Consider the following 21724-nt stretch of genomic DNA (forward strand, 5'->3'; position numbering starts at 1 on the left):
AACATAAAAGGTAAAAGTTATAAGACCATCTCCAAGCAGCTTGATGTTCCTGTGACTACTGGTACACATATTATTAAGAAATGTAAGATCCATGGGACTGTAGCCAACCTCCCTGGATGTGGCCGAAAATTAATGACAAATCAAAGATGGATAATACAAATGGTAACAAAAGAGCCCAGAAAAACTACTAAACAGATTAAAGGTGAACTTTAAACTCAAGGAACACCAGTGTCAGATCGCACCGTCATTGTATGAGCCAAAGTGGACTTCAAGAAAGGTGACCAAGGAGGACCCCATTGTTGAAAAAAAAAAAAAATCACAAAAAAAACAGACTGGAATTTGTTAAACTTCATATTGACAAGACTTCTGGGAGAATTTCCTATTGACAGATGAGACAAAAATTGAACTTTTTGGCAAGGCACATCAGCTCTATGTTCACAGACGGAAAAATGAAACATATCAAGAAAAGAAACTGTACCTACTGTGAAAAATGGAGGAGGCTCCGTTATGTTCTGGGACTGCTTTGCTGCATCTGGCACAGGGTGTCTAGAATCAGTGCAGGGTACAATGAAATCTCAAGACTATGAAGGGATTCTAAGGAGAAATGTGCTGCCCAGTGTTAGAAAGCTTGGTCTCAGTTGCAGGTCATGGGTCTTGCAACAGGATAATGACCCAAAACATACAGCTAAAACACCCAATAATGACTAAGAGGAAAACACTGGATTATTTCTGAAGTGGCCTTCTATTAGCCTTGACCTAAATCCTATTGAGCATCTTTGGAAAGAGCTGAAACATGCCATCTGGAAAAGGCAACCTTCAAACACGAGACAACTGGAGCAGTTTGCACTCGAGGAGTGGGACAAAATACCTGTTGAGAGGTGCAGAAGTCTCATTGACAGTTACAGGAATCGTTTGATTGCAGCGATTGCCTCAAAAGGTTGTGCAACAAAATATTAAGTTACGGGCACCATCATTTCTGTCCAGGCCTATTTCAAACTTGATCGTCCATGGATCAATCCACTCATCTCTAGCTGGTGCTATATGAAACTTTATTTTATTGAGAGTAAACATTCATTTACAAGAACTGTTACTATAATACTATAATCAGAGTAGTAGGAATATTCTATTTTCGGTATTGCTGTAGACGTTACCTTATAGATAAACTAATTGTTTTGTTTGTATATTAAGTAAGTATATAATACTTACTTCATAAGAATTGGTTTTTCATCATTAACTCCAATAATGTTGACAAAAATAGTTCTCTCCACTTCATGTTGTCCGTCTGACAACCGAATTGTAAAGCTGTCAGCAAGGTTTTCAGAATTGTCGTGCACATATGCAAGCTTCATGCCTATCAACATAAAACATATAAACCTATCCATAAATGTATAGAAACGTGTGTGCACATCGATGGATATCTTTTCAGTAAAGTTTGCACACTGTAAATCACAGCTAGTCCATCATGAAGTTGTCATCAACAAGATAAATACAACTAATGTAGACTATAATCAAAGCAATTGAAATATTTACCAATACAAGGGCATCTGTAGAAAGTAAATCCTTTACTCACTCTATTAAAATATTTCAAAAAAATTCCAATTTACCATTACAATCGTACCATTTTTGAGGTGTTCCATTGTGAAGTCATTTACTAAAGGAACTGTGTTAAATTTTTGGTTTTTAAGTATTTGCTTCACTTGATCTACTCCAAAGCTTTCTTCAATAATTAATCCATGACGAGGATGTAATGTAATAACAAATGATAAATAATTCTGGGGGACATCCATGTCTGACACATTAATTACCGAAGGATTAAGTTCTCTCATTTGTCCTTCCTCCACCTAAAATGGACAAAGAAGGAAATAAATTTAGAATAAGTCTAATGAATATAAACTACAAAACATAAATTATATTGTTGCAGGGGTTTTCCACCCTTGTGAAAGTAGACCCCAAATGCTCTAAAATACCTAAAATGACAAATAGAGCAGATACTCACCTATGCTTGTTCCCAGCTACTGCTCCGGATTTGCCATTCTCAATACAGCGGTGACTTCCAGTTAACAGTATAGATCAACGTTGTAGCCAATCACTAAGCTTGGTGGCTCACATCATTCATCACCCACATTGCAGCGTTTGAGCTCAGTGATTGGTCACAACCCACGGACAGGCCATGAGTCCACGAAGTCAGAGACGTTCCATTGTCAATACCAAAAGAGCACATAGTTAACCAAGGTAAAATAAAAAGTCAAATGTCAGGTCACATTCCAAGGTCAGAATACCAGAGAAATTGCAGATATGCAAAGGGAAAATAAAAAACAGGTAGTCAGAACGCAGTCCAAAGGTCAGCAGCAGAAGATCAGCACAAGGATCAGGCGAACACACCATAGAGCATAAGCTTTTGAATGGCAGTGATCTTGGCCAGACAGCTCACCTACAGTATATAGTAGGGCAATTACTAAGAACAGGGAGCATCTGTGAAAATCTCTGCATCTCCCAGTATCAGACAGGTCAACCGAGCTGTCAATCAAAGCACTGACAGCTCAGCACTCCCCAGCACAGGATAGGATGACAGAGCTGTCCATCACTGAGTCTCAGACACTCTGAGAGAAGGAATCGTGACAGGTGATGCGTGTTGTCAACATGATGTTACCTCGGCAGCCAAGACACTGAGACCCAAGTACCAGTGGCGAGCCAACGCTGGGTCTAGGAGAGTAAGTAGATCTTTATTTGTTTTTTTCAGGTATTTTAGAGTGTTTGGGGTCCACTGTCAACATTTACCTAAACATTCAAAAACTACTGTTGTTTTGCGATAAAGAAAATTATCACTAATATCACCCAGGTACTTGGGCTGCTATGCATGGACTTTATGCTTACAATTATGCTGATTAGTCTCTGAATAAAACTCCATGATCAAAGTTGTGTAATATAACATTTGCCTGACTTGCAAGGCAAGAAAAGAGCTCTTATTATACTCACATGTGTTGTGACCCAGTTTGCTGGGTGCCGTTGGTCTTGATACGGCGTCTCCCTTCTTTTTATGCCATCCTCCTTCTTGCTTCGTGTGGATGACATGCTGCTACATCAACGTCACAATCTCCCTGGCATTGTGCTCCTGTGCAGGCATATTTCTCTGCCTTGACTAGGGCAGAGCAAAATACTGCAGTGCGCCGGGAAAGGTCAAAGAGTGCCAAAGCATGCGCAGTGCACTACTTCACTCTGCCCTAGAGAGGGGGAGAAAAACTGCGCCTGCGCAGGAGTTCAGTGCCAGAGAGACTGTGTGGATGATGTGGGGATGGGTCATCCAAACAAAGCAAGAAGGAGGACCGCATCGCAATAAGAAGGGAAGCGCTAGACCAAGACCAGCAGCACGTCTCAGACTGGACCGCCATGCAGGTGAGTATAATAAAAGGTCTTTTAATTGTTGTGTAGATTGGGTTGGGGGCTTATATGCATATTAGAATGCTGTATATTGGGCCTGAAAGGTGGTGTTCTTATCTCCTATCAGTCAAACCTGTTGACAGGTTCCCTTTAACCTGTTGACGATCAACCTTCATGAATGCTTATGAGTCATGACTGATATTGAAAAGAAGGGAGGCCATTTTTTTTTTATATGACAGAAATGTTTTTTTTTACACTTTGAGGTGTTGGTTATTATTCTCACTTTAATAGATAAACATAAACAATTGAGGTGGGAAAATTTACATTTTCCTAAGAAAAACAAAACCTCACTTTTAGGCTGTGTGCACACGTTCAGGATTTTTTGCGATTTTTTTTTCACGATTTTTCGCTATAAAAACACGTTAAAACCGCAAAAAAATGCATACGTTAAGCATCCTATTATTAGGATGCAATCCGCAATTTTTGTGCACATGTTGCATTTTTTTCTGTGGCGGAATCGCATTCTGGAAAAAAACGCAGCATGTTCATTCATGTTCATTCCCCGCGATTCCGCACACACAGGAATGCATTGATCCACTTACTTCCCGCACGGGGCTATGCCCACCATGTGGGAAGTAAGAGGATCATGTGCGGATGGTACCCAGGGTGTAGGAGAGGAGACTCTCCTCCAGGCCCTGGGAACCATATAATTGTTAAAAAAAGAATTAAAATAATAAATCGTGATATTCTCACCTTCCGGCGTCCCTCACAGCGTTCCCACTCCTCGCGATGCTTCTGTTCCCAATGATGCTTTGCGGCAATGACCTGTGATGACGTAGCGGTCTCGCGAGAGCGCTACGTCATCTGGGGTCATTGCCGCTAGGCATTATTGGGACCGGGAGCATCGCATGGAGCGGGAACGCTGCAAGGGACGCCGGAAGGTGAGAATATCACTACTTATTATTTTTTTAGTATTTTTAATATTATATCTTTTTACTACTGGTGCTGCATAGGCAGCATCAATAGTAAAAAGTTGGTCACACTTGTCAAACACTATGTTTGACAAGTGTGACCAACCTGTCAATCAGTTTTCCAAGCTTGGAAAACGCTAGCATTCTGCAAGCGAACTACGCTTGTAAAACGCTAGTGTTTAGGGGGAAAGCGCATGCCAATTCCACGTGTATTTTACTTGCGGCACAGTTGCGGAATTGCCGCGGAAATTTCCGCGGAAACTCCGGACTTGTGCACATAGCCTTACGGTCTTAAATATTTTGGTTTCAGGTTTTTCAACCCTTTGGATTGACGGACAGCTCTGCAGTTGTTCAATAGGTAAATTTATTATCAAAAATACAAATCGCCTAATTATTGTGCACACAGTGTAAAGAGGTAATATGTGGTGTTATATTATGTCGAGGCTTAGTCAGTAGCTGCTTGGCAGCTTTAAAATGCCTACCATGGAGAGGCTTAGCCCAAGCCACTCCAATTTACAAGAGCTCAGGGATTGCCCTGGCCTTCACTCTTTGACACCTGTATAGCACTAGTCAGGTAGCCAGGTCAGAACCTGGAGGACAGAATTAGAATCATAATCAGAATGAAAGAGAATGGTCAGGAAATGGCCTGTAGTAGGATCAGGGATTGAAACAGCGTAGAACAAGCTATATCTGGCAGCCACCAGCAGTAAGCTTGGAGCCTTAGTGGGGTTTGGTGCTGTCCAATTGTCTGAAGCCTGCTGATCTTGCAAGTATCTCGGCAGGCTTGTGCGATCATTACGTCATCAGTACTACTCATTTCGAAACGAGAAGTGATGCCAGGCAACACCTTTTATTACGTTAAACTAATATATAATATATTTAAAATATTGAAATTCTTCTATTTAATCTTACAATAGCACCTGGCTAGTGTCATGCAGGCTACATCTTGCCTTACTCCTTGTAACAGGTCCAGGAAAGCCTTTTTATGCCTTAGAGTCAGGAGATGTAGTCAATAAAATTTACAAGTTGCTTCTCTTCTCTAAAGTAAGATAAGGAAGGTTTATGAATGGAAAATGAATTTAACAATATAATTAGAAATCTTGAGGGAAAATTACTTACTATCCTCTGTGCCTTAATTATAAAGGAGAGAAGATAGAAAAGGCCTGCAATGGCCATATTAAAAATAATTCAAAAGAGGCATTAAAATAGCTGTTTCTTTGTAGTCCCTGTGTGGCTTCACAGCTTGGTCAATTTGACCAAGTATAATGTGCAAAGTTGATAGAAACCTTTCCACAGAATCCACGCAGACGTCACAAAAATAAAATACAATGTACATAGTTTATTATATTGAAGGTACCGCATGTTGTTTTATAGAAATTTGTTTTAATCTTGAAATTATATTGTCTTTTGTGCAAGTGTCAAAAATACAAAATCAAATCAAATATTTTTCAATAAAACATAAAAAAATCTGGTAGGGAACAGTATTATTATGAAAACTGATATTTTTAAAAATATTTTAGAAAGTTGCTCATAAGTATGAGACTGGTACCACTATCCATCTCCCCCCAAACTGAGTCTCTGAAGGATAATGTCATCCACACCGTTAAGTACTCTGGCAGTGATTAGAGCACTTCTTAAGCCTATAACTAAGAAGAGTGGTCTGAGCTGACCACCGGAGGTCAACTCACTTCTTTTAACTGCTTTTCAACTTGGGAAACCTGAAGATGTTATAAGAAGGTCAAAAGACTGAACATATAAACAGCAAGTAGTTATTACATTGCAGGGTATATGTTCCTTCTTTTTAGTATTTGTTTAACACTTTTTAAGGCAGGTTATGATGATGACTTAAAATCATCAACTCATCTTCTGCACATACCCTTTGACTTTCTATTAGTCAGAACACTATTTATCCCAATTTTCCAATGATCAACTGAACTAAGGTTATTCCAGCCAAATTTTCCCTGCATTCTAGTGATCAATGTAGGCCTCGGCAACCAATACTCATCGATACAAACTTCCAATCGTCACTATGGAATTTCCGAAATTCTGTGAATAGATAGACTTTAATCTCTTCCCAATATCCACAATTATGCCTTTAACTCCCTTTAATACAGGCAATTTATGCTTCTAACAATAAGTGCTTCCTACAAATAACTGTGGTGGGAAGTATCAGATTGAAGAGCTCAGGCAACAGTAGCAGGATTTGGTTGTAGACAATGCAAGAACTTAGTCATTTAATCACTTAGAAGCTGTAGACAAATGTGACTGCGGTATCTAAGCGGTTAGTGGTTCTTTCATTTAAAGTAACTTTACCTTAGCTAAAATTTTTATATTTTTTTGGTCGTTTATTTACAAGCTGTGCAAATCTTGAGACCTTCACTGATCGCTTCAAAACCCCACTGAGAAGGAGCGCACAGCTCTTGCCTAAGCGTCCACACAGAGTGGAGAACAGACACAATGGAAAGCAAAGACTTTTGTTTTATCCTTGCTCCACTCTATCTGTGTGTGCCTGTCTCCTGAGCTGGGCATTTCTCGGGGGGTTTATTTCAGTGATTGGTGAGGGTCTCAGGACCCCACCGATCTACTTGCAATTAAAAGGACACAAACATGCGATACAAATTTTTAGCAAAAATTTAGTTACTCTTTAAGCCATTGTCTCCCCTAATCCAGCATAAGCCATTGAGATAAATTTGGTGCATTTTAAGACTGTCTACTCAAAGGTTAGGCTGTCCAAGTATTAGACAGAATTAGTAAATCTGCATCAATGTTTACAAAGCGTATGTAAAATACATTTTTTTTTTAAATTCATTAAAAATCTATTTTAACTTGGTTGTCAATACATTGTTCTACCAAGTGAAGGAAGTATTGAAAAGACAAGCAGAAACATGTCATCATTATTTCGGCTATATGCCATTTTCTTCCCAAGCATAGTTCAAAAACTGACAACATGGAGAAAAAGAACAGACAGTATCCGCCTTTTATAATACACTAGCCAGCATGAATAATCTTTAATGTTCTCCCAAAATACTAATTGCTCCAATATGCTGTTAGGCAACTATTATTCTATTACCATCTGACAAATTAGAATATTTCTACTAGATAACAACTGCCAACATTCCTTACTGTGATATTTCTGGCCATAAATTCTGGAACTTCATCATTTGTTGGGTTGATTATGATATAAAATGGCTTTTCCAGGGAGTGATGTTTCCCGTCAGTGACATACAATGTAAATTGATCTGCAGTTGGTTCTATGCGCTGATGTCTCGACTGGACATAGTTTATATTTTGGGATATGATGTCTTTCAGAGTAAAAGAATCTGGGTAAAATAAGAAAAAGTTAGTTGTAACGTCTTACATAAAGCAAGCATGAAAAAATTCTGGACTTTATTACAGTCATGATTTTTTTAAAAATATTCTGTTAATTGGATATTGTGTTACTGTCAAGTGGATACATGGCCATGAATAAACCCCTTGGGAAGCAAAAATTAGAAATGCAATAGAGATAGGATACGTCCATGCATGACCACAGGCAAGCCAGTTATCTTGTCTGCACCTCAAGGTCTATAAGCTAGACTGCAGGCTATTTCTGTTCTTGCTTTTTAATACCATCTGCTGTGTATACATACTTTTCCTACAAAAAAAAATCTAGTTTCCAACATTTCAGTTTTGACAGATATTTTGCATAATGTGCCATGTTTAAAGAAGGTGACAGCATTTCTGGAAAGATAACAAAATTCCATTGTAGCCTTCTAAAATAATGCCACATGCTGTGTAAAGTCTATTCTGGGAACAATAAGATATGTAAAATCATGGCGATCACTTAAGAAGGAATTGTGCATATTAAAGATGGACTTTTATATGTTTAGTGAATGCTTCTTATCAGCTTTGAGCAGGGATGGGCAGCCTCCTTGTACTCAGGCTGTTGGGGCTAGATGGCTAAGTATTGTGCGTAATAGGATACGAAAGGTTCCCTGTCCCACTACATGATTTCTAATTCAATTAAACTTTTGTTTAATCACTCACCAATACTTATTCCCATGTTACTTTTCTCAAACCCTGGAGAAGGGAGAATATTCTCAATGTAGCCATATCGAGGAGGAGAAACAAGTACAAATTGCAAAGCATTGTCCTCTGTGTCAGGATCATTGGCATGTAAGTGACGTACGGTAATTGTACATGATTTGCCTTCATCCACAGTAAATATGTCATCTATGCAAAAAAAATGAATTAAATAATTACATTTCACTTTTGGGGTATGTCACTACCAGCATTGCACATCTAGAGGCTGACATTTTTGCCCATACTTCTTCTCAAACTAGCTCTAGCACAGTGAGATTGGATGGAGAGTGTCTGTGAACGGCAATTTTCAAGTCTTTCTACAGATTATCAATGGGATTTAGGACTGGGTTGTGACTGGCCATTCAAACACATGAATATTCTTTAATTTAAACTCCATTGTAGCTCTGGCAGTATGTTTATCACGCTGTTGGGATGCTTTTCTTCAGCAGGGATAGGAAAGCTAATCAGAGTAGACGGGAAGATACTGTAGATAGAACTAAAATAGGACAATCATGGAGAAAAAACAGAGGCTCCAAAAAAATCATGACCGGGGTGTAGGTTCACCTTCCAGTAGGACAACGACTAGTGTTGAGCGATACCGTCCGATACTTGAAAGTATCGGTATCGGATAGTATCGGCCGATACCCGAAAAATATCGGATATCGCCGATACCGATATCCGATACCAATACAAGTCAATGGGACATCAAGTATCGGAATGTATCCTCATGGATCCCAGGGTCTGAAGGAGAGGAAACTCTCCTTCAGGCCCTGGGATCCATATTAAAGTGTAAAATAAAGAATTAAAATAAAAAATATTGTTATATTCACCTCTCCGGCGGCCCCTGGACATCAGCGGGAGGATCCGGCGTCCGGCACGGCTTCTTTCTTCAAAATGCGCGCCTTCAGGACCTGTGGAATGACGTCCCGGCTTCTGATTGGTCGCGTGCCGCCCATGTGACCGCCACGCGACCAATCAGAAGCCGCGACGTCATTCCTCAGGTCCTAGAAGGCGCTCATTCTAGGACTTTAGCTGAGGAATGACGTCGCGGCTTCTGATTGGTCGCGTGGCGGTCACATGGGCGGCACGCGACCAATCAGAAGCCGGGACGTCATACCACAGGTCCTGAAGGCGCGCATTTTGAAGAAAGAAGCCGTGCCGGACGCCGGATCCTCCCGCTGATGTCCAGGGGCCGCCGGAGAGGTGAATATAACAATATTTTTTATTTTAATTCTTTATTTTACACTTCCGATACCGATACCCGATATCACAAAAATATCGGATCTCGGTATCGGAATTCCGATACCGCAAGTATCGGCCGATACCCGATACTTGCGGTATCGGAATGCTCAACACTAACAACGACCCTAAACATAAAGCTAGAGCTACCATGGATGGTTTAGATCAAAGAATTGTGAGATAGCGCTTACTGCATGTGTTGGGGGACACTCGCTTAGCAATGGGACTCAGTCACACAGGTACGTTTTTCTCACAAAAACAGTCCATGTGGTTTATTATGCAGTCATAAACCGGGTTATGCACAGTTCATTATAAACTTCATAGAACACAATAGACCCCAACCGGTGACATTAAGTTGCAGCTTTAACTCAGATATTTCACATACAGCTTTAACTCACAGACACTAAACATGCTGGACCTCTCACTTCGTCCAGTTACCATGGGTGACCATACGCTGAACAGTTTATCAATGTCCATGGAACACAGTCTGTTCCACTGGCAGATACTTCTCTGCCGTTATGATAGCTGTTGTGAGTTCTGTTTTTGGGCTCCCTCTGGTGGTTACTGATGGTACTGGGTGACTTGTGTTCTTTGCGGTCTCTGGTGTCCACCTGTTCCATCAGGTTATGGGAGTTTCCTATTTAACCTGGCTTTTTTGTCATTTCCTCGCCGGCTATCAATGTAATCAGCGTGTCTTTTTACCTCTGCTCCCTGCGTCTGTTATCTTCAGGACAAGCTAAGTTTTGATTTTCCTGTTCCACGTTTTGCTTAATTTTTGTCTTAGTCCAGCTTGCAGAGATGTGATTCCTTGCTGCTGGTTGCTCTAGTGGGCTGAAATTACTCCTCATGTTCCATGAGTTGGCACATGAGTCCAAGTAATTTCAGGATGGTTTTTTGAAGGGTTTTTCGCTGACCGCGCAGTTCACTTTTGTATCCTCTGCTATCTAGCTTTAGCGGGCCTCATTTTTGCTGATTCTATTTTCATAACTACGCATGTGCTTTCCTCTCATTTCACCGTTATTACATGTGGGGGGCTGCTATTTCTGTGGGGTGTTTCTCTGGAGGCAAGTGAGGTCTGTGTTTCTTCTTATAGGGGAAGTTAATCCTTCGGCTGGCGCGAGACGTCTAGGAATCATCGTAGGCACGTTCCCCGGCTACTGCTAGTTGTGTGTTTAGGTTCAGGATCGCGGTCAGCTCAGGTTCCATCACCCTAGAGCTTGTTTTGTTTTTGTGCTTGTCCTTTTGTGATCCCCTGCCATTGGGATCATGACAGATAGCCCCCTTCCCGGGAGTTACCTTTCTGGAGCTCCTGCTCCACACGCTGACCTTCTGTCAGTACTCTCTCTCACAGGGAAGCTGCCGACCTAGGATCACCATCACAGACAATGCCTTGCTCACTACACCACCTGACAGTCCAGATCCTCAGATGGGCTGTAGCCCCCCAGTGCAGTGCCGTTGCAGACTCTGCCTCCACTCCGTCCCATGTGCTCTTCAGGAATCCTACTCCCAGGACTTCCAACACAGGTTGTGCTATTCAGGAAGCCTACTCCCAGGACTTCCAACACAGGCCACTCAGTGCGCTGTTCAGGACATCCATCCTCACCTGGGACCGTCCATCACACAAGTCTCTAAGTGTGCTGTTCAGGGATCTAATCCTACTCCCAGGATCTCCCAACACACTATCTTCAGATCCACGGCCTCACATTGCACTATTCAGGGATCCAGTCCACACACAGGACCTCCCAACACACAAGCCATCCAGGATCTCACACTCTCCATTACAGAGAACATTCAGGTCCATACACAGGAACCATGTGACCCCACCATGGTCACATTATGTAGTTGTAACCACTCCCATAAATGGGAGGTGTGTGTGGCTAGTTCGACCCGCCCAACTCTCATAACTAGCCCTGTAAGCCTCCTTTCACAACTATACAAACACTTGTGGGACTACAGGTCCCAGAACAACAACATTACTTCAGGCTTACAGTGCAGACTCCCTCTGCGACACATATCGGCCATTTACAATTCGCCTGTCACTGTTTCACCATCATTATAACCACAGATACACCTCTATGCATATCCCGAGGAACACACACAGCGCCCCCTAGCTGTAATAGGGGTCACTGCATCACAGCATATTCATGTGTTTGAATGATCCAATCAAAGTCCAGTCCTAAATACCTTTTAGAACCCTGACAATATGAAAAAAAAAGGTTCTGAGATCATGTTTGGTATTTCTTCTGCACTGAACCATTCCTGGACTGCTGTTTGGGGACTGCAGCATTCTGAGTGGGATACTACAGCATTTTCCAGCACAGCTGGTGGAAAGAAGTGTTTCTGTGCAGGGAAAACTGTAATGCAGGTTCCAGTGCTTTGTTACCTTCTATTGTGAGGATCAGAGGAAGTCCTAGTAATTGGACCTTTACTAATAAGAAAGTGCTGGCATATCCTAGGAATATGCGACCTAACTAAAAGGGAAGCTGGCAGCTCCCCAGTACCTGCAAGCAAGCCACCACCATTGTTTTATATAAGCATATACCTGGATTATAAGGTCATTTATGTGTCATTCTAAGTCTGTAAAATCAAGCAATAAATCTGACCTGTGGTATGTAAATTATCCAGGACTACTCCAGTGAGATTTTGATTTCCCCAGAATAGTGCTGGCTCAGATCTTGTAATCATGTCAAGGTGGTGTGATTAGCATCTACCACACAGGCGACATCACCATCAGGTCTCTACAACTCCCGTGCATGAGCACGACATCCTGCCTTCCTGGTCATGTGCAATTAAGCCGGGTGTAAGCTCCCCAGGTACTTCAGCACACCGGACATGCCTTAGTTGGTATTAGTGACACAGATCCTGCTTTGCAACCACCTGCATTGAAGTTGAATCAGTGTCACTACTGCCACTAAGGGCAAGAGCATTGTTCAGATGAAGCCGAGGGTCATACACCCAACTTCATTACAGGAAACAGAAAAATCAGAGCAGAATACATTACTGTAACATCCTAAATATAATCCCTTGCCTGAATAACCGGGACTTGGGCAATACCCACATGGACACTCCTCATCAATATGAATAACAGAGACACCTGGAGTGAATAATCCAAGAAAAAATGTACTAAAAAGTTTTGAACTTTATTACATTACAAAAAGGCACAAAATAAACAAAATTGTATTATGACAAAAATCGTTTTTACAGAGAGGGATCAGTAACAAAAAATGTGGGTCTAAAAAAAAAAATATATATATATATATAATGAAGTGGGAACATCATTCATCACAACATATATAAAGTGCTAGTGCTGCAATGGACAGGTGCATTGTCCAATTAACATGGCTTACTATTAGATATGTGCAAATCCTCAGCAAGCAGGAAACATAGAGTGCCATATCCCAAAATAATAACACAGTGCTACCTATCTCATAAGTGCAAGAGTGCTCTTACCCATTGTACCTCTTTGAGACACCACACATGTATACAAAAATTGAAAGGAACTGATGGCACTCACCGGTTAAAAAATTTCTTTATTCTAATACTTTAATACATCGGCATCAGGAGGATGGGAGCAGGAGTGGAATGGACGACAGCCGAAGTTTTTTTAACCGGTGAGTGCCATCCGTTCCTTTCAATTTTTGTATCCATTGTGGCTATTTCTTTGGAGTGGCACCCCGGCTCACGGAGCACTTACCGCTGTATATATGCTTGTAGGATCAGTTCATGCAGTTACCTGTGCACTGAGTGGGCTTCTCCGCTATGCGGATTAACACTTTGCTGACACCACACATGTAGCCCCAACACGTGTTTCGCGATGGCTTCTTCAGGGGGCCATGTTTGGAGTATGTCCCAGCTTGCTTTATATAGCACTCCATAATTATGTGTTGGTGTTTGGGCGTTCTCGGCGCATGTGTCTCATTAACCACGCCGGGGATGCGTCACACTCTGCAGCCTATGGTTGTGCAGGTCACGGGGGAAATTCACGATGACGTCACTGACCCACACACGTCACTAACAGGCACCCAGTGCAACGCTCCAGCCATCAGGAAATGAGAGACATGTGCACTTCCCACTTCCTGTCAAAGGCACCACTGTTTTCATAAACGCCATAATAGCCTATGTCCAGTCTACTTCTTTATTTTTATCCTTCCTCTCTTTATTCCTTACCTTTGTTGTCTGTAATTGTATCTTACCATAGGTTAAATAGAGAAATATTTGGCCCTATTTATGTGCCCATACCTATTATGGCTTTTATGTAAACAGCGCTGCCTTTGACAGGAAGTGGGAAGTGCGCATGTCTCTCATTTCCTGATGGCTGGAGCGTCGCACTGGGCGCCTGTTAGTGACGCGTGTGGGTCAGTGACGTCATCGGGGATTTCACCATGACCCGCACTGCCATAGGCTGCAGAATGTGTCGCGTTCCCGGCGCGGTTAATAAGACACATGCGCTGAGCCCAAACACTGGCACATAATTATGGAGCACTATATAAAGCAAGCTGGGACATACTCCAAACATGGTCCCCTGAAGAAGCCATTGCGAAACGCGCATTGGGGCTACATGTGTGGTGTTTCAAAGAGGTACAATGGGTAAGAGTACTCTTGCACTTATGAGATACGTAGCATTGTGTTATTATACTGGGATGTGCTACTCTATGTATCCTGCTTGCTGAGGACTTGCACATAACTGATACTAAGCCATGTTAATCGGACAATGCACCTGTTCATTGCAGCACTAGCACTTTATATATGTTGTGATGAATACTGTGCCCACCTCATTATATATAAATAGTTTTTGAAACCCACATTTTTTGTTACTGATTCCTCTCTGTAAAAACGATTTTTGTCATGATACAATTTTGTTTATTTTATGCCTTTTTGTAATGTAATAAAGTTCAAAACTTTGTAAGTACATTTTTTCTTAGATTATTCACTCCAGGTGTCTCTGTTATTCATACCCAACTTCATTATGCATGACCAGTAAGACAGAACATGCATGAGAGATGCAGCGCCCTGATGGTTACGTCACCAATAAAGGGTGTAATTACAAGATCCGAGGCAAGACAAGTCTGGGTTTACCTTTCAAGGAATGTTCTAACGCGCAGAGCCTGCTATTGATGCAAGCTTTTTACCTAGGTAACTGACCACTTTGAGACTGAAAGGTGACTGGTAACATAGGCAATGGGCAGTACACAATAGAATTGAAAATCTCTTTGTTCTTGAGGATAGAGAGGATTTTTAATAAGTGGTTAATGCCAAAGTTGCATAGACACTTGTTTTTACAACCTCTTCAACAAATAATGAATGTTACCTATTGTAAGTAATGGTGATTGGTTATCCACAGGAAAAACAGTGATATTTAGGTCATACACAGGAAAGGAGTCATGATTAGGCACTAGTGGATTATTGGGCCCATTAATGCAACATATGTTGACATCAGCATCCAATTCAGCATCCGAAATAACGAGGGTTATAATGTCATAGCAAGGCTTCAATCCGATTTCTCCACCTGAAGGATGAAACAGGAGCCATGTTAAAATCTAAAGACCCGTATTCTGCAAGTTTTTATTCATGAAGAGATGATTGCATGTTGCTATCATAATCATGTTGAAGATACCTAATATTCCTGAATCAGAATATAGCTATTTCAGATTCATGTAACTAAATCTCATACATCTACACAATCATTTAAAAATATATATTCACGCAATGCGATTCCGACATCTGCTGATCACTCTTTACCACTGTACTTTTAGCATATTTTACTAACATATTCAACATTCAGGAGTATATAAAATAGGAAAAAAGAAGTTCAACATGATCAAGCAAAAAGAGGAAGGGTGCTCTATGATCAGTGTGGTTTTAGACCCATTTAATATAACATATTTATCAGAGGGATTTGCTTTCTTATTTTACACCCTGTATTAAGACTTATCTAGATAATGTTGAAAGGTCTCGTATTGAGTTCATACTGGTATGTTTGTAGATCACCGCTCCATCAAGAACATCTTTCTGAGAGAACCGGTCAATGGTCAATCCATTCTTCTGAACAATACCCAAGCGGGGCTGCCGTGCAATCATAAACATCAGTTTCGTATCATCGCTATCCTCATCAACAGCATAGATGTAGTCAGTAGAAAGGACCACATCATCTCCCTCTGAACAGTATATTGTTGGTAGCAGGTTGTCCTTCATAACTGGTGGCTCATCATTTACTGGTAAAATCTGCAATATAAATATGATTAAATGTTGGGTATTTCAGATATTTTATCCATTTTTTGGCTCTAGCAAATAATGCATAATAACCTCCATAAAGTACTGTAATTGATAGAATGAAATAAGTACAGAACATTGGGGGCGATATATCAAAGTGTCTATATTAGAAAACTGTCATACACTTTGACAGGTGCATGTCGTGTGGCAACGCCAGCTTGTTAAATTTAGCAAAAGTGCTGGCATTGACTGGAGTAATATTTCTGCAAAAATGCACAAAGGTGTACGTCATTAATAAGATACACTGAATTTATTGAGTGGATTGCGCCTCTTCATGAATTTGAAGCATCTTATTCCTGTACGCCCATCATTAAGACTGGTGTACAAAACAGTCTTAATGAATTTGGGCTACTATCTTTTTTCTGTCTTACTTCTGAACAATTTTATCAAACCGTCAATGCCAACTTTCTATTAGAGAGGAGTGAAACTTTCAAGGTTCTGTTAGGTGCGATTCGCTCGTCTTTTGACGTTCGCCAAACATGTTCCCGGAATGTACACCATTAGATTCAATAGGAGGCCAAACCAAACTTATACACAACACCTTAAGGGGTGACAAAAACAGCTTCCCAAACAACTAAAATTAGGGGCAGACACCAGGAAAAGTGTCATTAATTGACCCACAGTAGAAATTTGCAAATGGCACACCAAGAGTCAGCCATGGGCCATGCATGAGGTATCAGGGGTCTGGACCAGCATTTACAGCTTTGAATTGAAGTTTCAATGAGGACCTGTTGGTTAAGGCAGCGGTATAAGTCTTCTTAGCTGGGAGCCCTGAAAGCTCATGCAACACTTCCGATTTTTTTTTCCAGCCACACTCAGAAGGCACAAACATCTGTTTCATACAGTAATATTGGTAGCAAAATGTAAGCAAAGTAACAGAGGTAGTTCACTGAAAGTAAGTGCTGTACTTCCTGTCTGGGAGCCCTACTAGACAGGCAACCCACTAGATGGAGACCCAATTTGGAGTCTCCACACTTCCAAATATTGTCACACACCACTAAAGTGGCATTAATTTCCACAGCGTAGAAACAGTATAATAGGCCTCTGACACACCTTCAACTACAGGCAACCCACCAGGTGGAGACCAAACTTGGAGTCTCCACATTTCAAAACATTATTGTCACACACTACTAAAGTGGCATCTATTTCCACAGAGTAAAAATATAATAATAATCCTCTGACACACCTTCCACCATAGGCAACTCACCAGAAGGAGACATAACTTGGAGTCCCCATATTTAAAAGAAAACAGTTTGTAACATCAACAGCAGGCACATAAGCCACCACAAGAGTGAGACTAAAATAATGTGAGTTCAGTGCATGACACTAAACACTACACCATCGCCTTGCTTGCGAGTCTGCGACTGGAGTGCAAAAGTCATTGGAGATCCATGACTTGTTCATTTTGATGAAAGTTAGGTAGTGTACACTTTGAGGGGACAGCCGGATGCGCTTATCTGTCAGGACTCCATCAGCAGTGGTGAAGATATGTTCTAAGAGAACAGTGCCTGCCAGGCATGACAAAACCTCCAAGGTGTCACAGGCGAGCTCAGTCCACTCTTCCATTTTTGAAGACCAAAATGCTAAATGGTCAAAACCCTCTTTGATGGCATTGATATTGAGCTGATAAGACTTGTACTCTGTTGTGCTAGTGCAAGGGATGGTCTTAAAAATGTGTGAAACGACTCACAGAAATTGCTTATGCCACTTACACTGCTGCTGCTGCTAATGCTTTTGCGATGATGCTTGACATTCCTGGAGTTGGACGTCTAGAACTGAGATGCACACTGTGTGCCTCACTGCTATTTTGATGAAAACCACTTTTAAGATTGTCTACAAGCGTGTGCCAATACTCCAGCATGTGCGCGTCCCTTTCCAGGAGGGGGAAGCATCTGGCTAAATTTACTCTTGTACCGTGGATCTAACAGAGTGGCAACCCAGTAGTCATCACTATTTTTAATTCTAAGAATACGAGCATCATGTTGAAGATAGTGCAGCAAGAAGGCGCTCATGTGTCGGGTGCTTCCTTGAGGTCCAAGTCCATGGTGTGTTGGCAGCGAGGTAACACTCAAGATTGCTTCCTCCATCTCCTCCCACCAAAAATGGACAACAGAGAGGGAATCATCATCCTCTTCATCTCCTGACTATTGCGCATCCATCACGTAGTCCTCATCCATTTGTTCCTCAGCTTCTGCTCCTGTGCCTTCACTAACAATGTCTAGTACAATGAGCCCCACTTGATTGCTGTAAGCCACCCTCCCATGGCACCCACCTGTGCGTCGACAGTCCAGAATTTTGAGATATTGTTGTCCCTTCCGCATCCTTCTCTGCTTCCACCTTTTCCTCTGGGCCTACTACTTCTTCACGCAGACTATTCAAAGTGTGTTCCAGCATGTAGCTTACCAGAATAGTGATAATGATGATGGCATCATCAGCGCTAATGATCTTAGTAGCCATTACAAAACTGTGCAGAAGGGTGCAGAGGTCCTTCATCTGTGCCCACTTCACAAGGGTGATTTGCATCCCGTCCGTACTGCATTGGCCCAGGGTATGCAAAAGGATATACTTACCCGGGCTCGTTGTTGCTGCCACAGTCGCTGCAGAATGTGCAGAGTGGAATACCACTGTGTCGAAACATCGCAAATCAAACGGTTAACCAGTAGGCTGAAAAACCTCTGTAGCGATACAAGTTGATGACTTGCGGAATGCGATCATTGTAAGTGAGCTTTCTACAGCATCACATCCAGGCCGGGATAGTGGCAGGGAAATTGCTGTACCACCAGGTTGAGGACATGAGCCATGCAAGGCACGTATGTGTGCTTGCCCCGATGTAGGGCCACAACCAGGTTTGCATTCTTTATCACACATGGCCTTCCCAGGCTCCAGGTTCAGCGGTTATACCAGTTGCTTGTGCGCCTTTTTCTACCACATTTTTTTCCTTTCACTCAACTTTCCATTAATATGCTTGGATACAGCATTCTGAACAGCCAGCTTCTTTAGCAATGAGCTTTTGTGGCTTACCCTCCTTGTGGAGTGTGTCAATGACTGCCTTCTGTATATCTGGCAAGTCAGCAGTCTTCCCCATGATTGTGGAGCCTACTGAAACAGTCTAAGGGACCTTTTTAAATGCTTAGGACATCTTTGCAAGTGTTTTTTGTTAGTTATTCTAATTTACTGAGATAATGTCTTTTGTGTTTTCATTGGCTGTAAGCCATGATCATCAACATTAACAGGAATAAATACTAGAAATAGATCACTCTGTTTGTAATGACTGTATATAATATATGAGTTTCACTTTTTGTATTCAAGAACTGAAATAAATTAACTTTTTGATAATATTCTGATTTTGTGAGATGCACTTGTATATAGAAAGATAAAAATATAGTTTTATTGACACCATAACACAAAACCAATAAAAACATTTTAAAACCATGTAACAACACCCCATAGTGGCCTATGTAACAAAACACATAGATATATACAGTATAATCATGTATAATACAAGGGAACAGTCAAAAATGGTACCTGGGAGCAGTGTACATAATAAAGCAGGCAACAAGTGAGACTGTCGGAGGAAATGCATGATCACCCATAGGAGAGGTACCTCAAAGAGAGTAACAATCAACAAAAAATGAGCGTCCCCATAGTTGGTATAGTGACCAGACGAAACAAGCCCTCTATAATACTCTTTGTATTATACAAGATTATACATATCTATGTGTTTTGCTACTAAGGCCACTATGGAATCAGAATTGTTACATGATTTTTAAATGTTTTTATTGGTTTTGTGTTATTGTGTCAATAAAATTGTATTTTTCTCTTTCGATATATTAGGTTGTGCGCATTTTATATGCATTGACCTTTCCTCTCCCTTTTGCTTGTTCCATATGACTTCATGCATCATGCAGCCCCCTTTCGGACCTACATATACTCATGGGCATATTTTAGTAGTGTGGCATATCCTACATATATTACATGGAATAAACTGTGTGAACAGCTCTGCAGAATGGCCCTTCTGTGATTTCCCACAGTCAGTTGGGCATTTGGAAATTTGTGATACGAGGGGAAACAAGGGTGATTGGGGTGCCACCTCTGAGGATTGAATCCAAACAACCCAGATAGGGAAAAAAGGGAACAACGCCACGCATGATCTAAGTGCAGTAGAAACTAGGTGTAAATTGCACGATTATATAATTGCACTCACCTAGTCAAAGGTGATAATGAAGCATTGAAAGGGTATCCGACAGGAATCCAAGGGGAATGGTCTGTAGCTCGGCCAACTGGGCACACGGAAAAGGCCTTCAGACATTCATGGTAAAACAGTAGATAGCAAGGAAAATCCCAGTATGTAGCCGGCGCTCCCGTATAGAGATTCTCATAGATGTTATATATAAATATCTGCTTTATTGAGGTATTTATTTTTTAATGACCTGAAGAAAACTCGAGGATGTAGGAGTTGAAACACGTTGTCCTGTATTTTTTTATTACCTCAATAAAGCAGATATTTATATATAACATCTATGAGAATCTCTATACAGCAGCGCCGGCAACATACTGGGATTTTCCTTGCTATCTACCTCTGAGGATTGTACTGTGTGGGATGTTAAAGTGGAGGAAGAGGAGGAGAGGCCACTTGATGCAGCGCTTGCCATCCACTGGAGCACATGCTCTTTCTAAGCGTCATCTACAATGCATACCGCTGTGCGGCTGACAAAGAAAGTCGAGTAGCCCGTCCAGTAACAGATGTTGTCAGTGGTGTTTGGACGGGACGAGACAGTGTTTGTTCAGTTGAGCTTTCATTAACCTTAACACCTAACCCACCCACGTCAATCAACAAGCCTATTCCCCTTCCACCATGACCTCGCTTTTTCCCACTCATGTTGTATGTAGCCTTCCCCTCTTGTAACCTGCTGTTTCACAACTTTAGGCCCGCAGATGTCAGTCACCTGTCACTAAATGAACAATCATTATTTATTTTCTTAGATAGTGTGCCTGAACAACACTGTTATACCCAAAGATTTTTAAGTGGAAATCTGGTCTTCTGATTTGTTACTGAAACAAAAATTTAGCACAAACGATTTGAATTAGGTAATAAGGCCTCTTGGCTGCACCCCAATATTAGGCCCAACGATTTTTAAGTGGAAATCTGGCCTTCTGATTTGTCACTGAAACACAATATTATCAGTAAAGATTTTGATTAGCAAATGGGGGTTTCCCGAGACTGCAACACAGTTTTTGTTTCTAGTTAGATGCTAGAAGATTGATTTCACACAGAACATGATCTTATTTGGCTAACTGATAAGTACATTTTCAGCACCGCCAGCACTAGCACAGGAGCGGCGTCTCTGCACTATAACACTGAGAAAATGGCGCCAGCAAGAAAAGATGTCCTCTTTTTATATGGCCAGGACTTCAGCAGCCAATCACAGCAGATTTTGTGTCATGACATTGTGGATGGTTTCTGCGCCCTCAGTGGCTGCCGGAATGTACACATATTAAATTATTAAAGAAAAAAAATTACACTCTGCAGCTCCTTTGATCTTGACACACCCCTCCCCTCATCAAACAAGTCCCCCGCGTTCCCCGCTCATCATACAGCACCAGTATAGTAGCCAAAGTAATAGCAAAAGCATTAGTGAAAACACGATGATTTACTGAACAATGACCAAATTTTGCTGACTGAGTAAAAATGCTTGTGAAACCGAACATGAATCCAAATGTGCTATGTTCGTGCCGAATTTGAGATTAGCGAACGTTTTCCAAATAAGTTCATTCTTCTCTACTTTACATGTTACATAATACTA

At 41.3% G+C, this 21724-nt stretch overlaps 1 protein-coding gene across 1 annotated transcript in view; it reads right to left on the minus strand.

Annotated features, from left to right (window-relative positions):
• FREM1 (FRAS1 related extracellular matrix 1) overlaps positions 1 to 21724 on the minus strand; it is a 375192-nt gene that overhangs the window by 173794 nt on the left and 179674 nt on the right. Inside the window, exons 16-21 of the mRNA XM_069765123.1 lie at positions 15620 to 15872; positions 14959 to 15156; positions 8376 to 8561; positions 7473 to 7669; positions 1619 to 1841; positions 1207 to 1351 (exon numbers count right to left, since the gene is read on the minus strand). Of these exons, the coding sequence (XP_069621224.1) occupies positions 1207 to 1351; positions 1619 to 1841; positions 7473 to 7669; positions 8376 to 8561; positions 14959 to 15156; positions 15620 to 15872 (1202 nt within the window). The remainder of the gene's footprint in view (positions 1 to 1206; positions 1352 to 1618; positions 1842 to 7472; positions 7670 to 8375; positions 8562 to 14958; positions 15157 to 15619; positions 15873 to 21724) is intronic.

Source organism: Ranitomeya imitator, chromosome 1 (genome assembly GCF_032444005.1).
Source record: "Ranitomeya imitator isolate aRanImi1 chromosome 1, aRanImi1.pri, whole genome shotgun sequence".
NCBI lineage: Eukaryota > Metazoa > Chordata > Amphibia > Anura > Dendrobatidae > Ranitomeya > Ranitomeya imitator.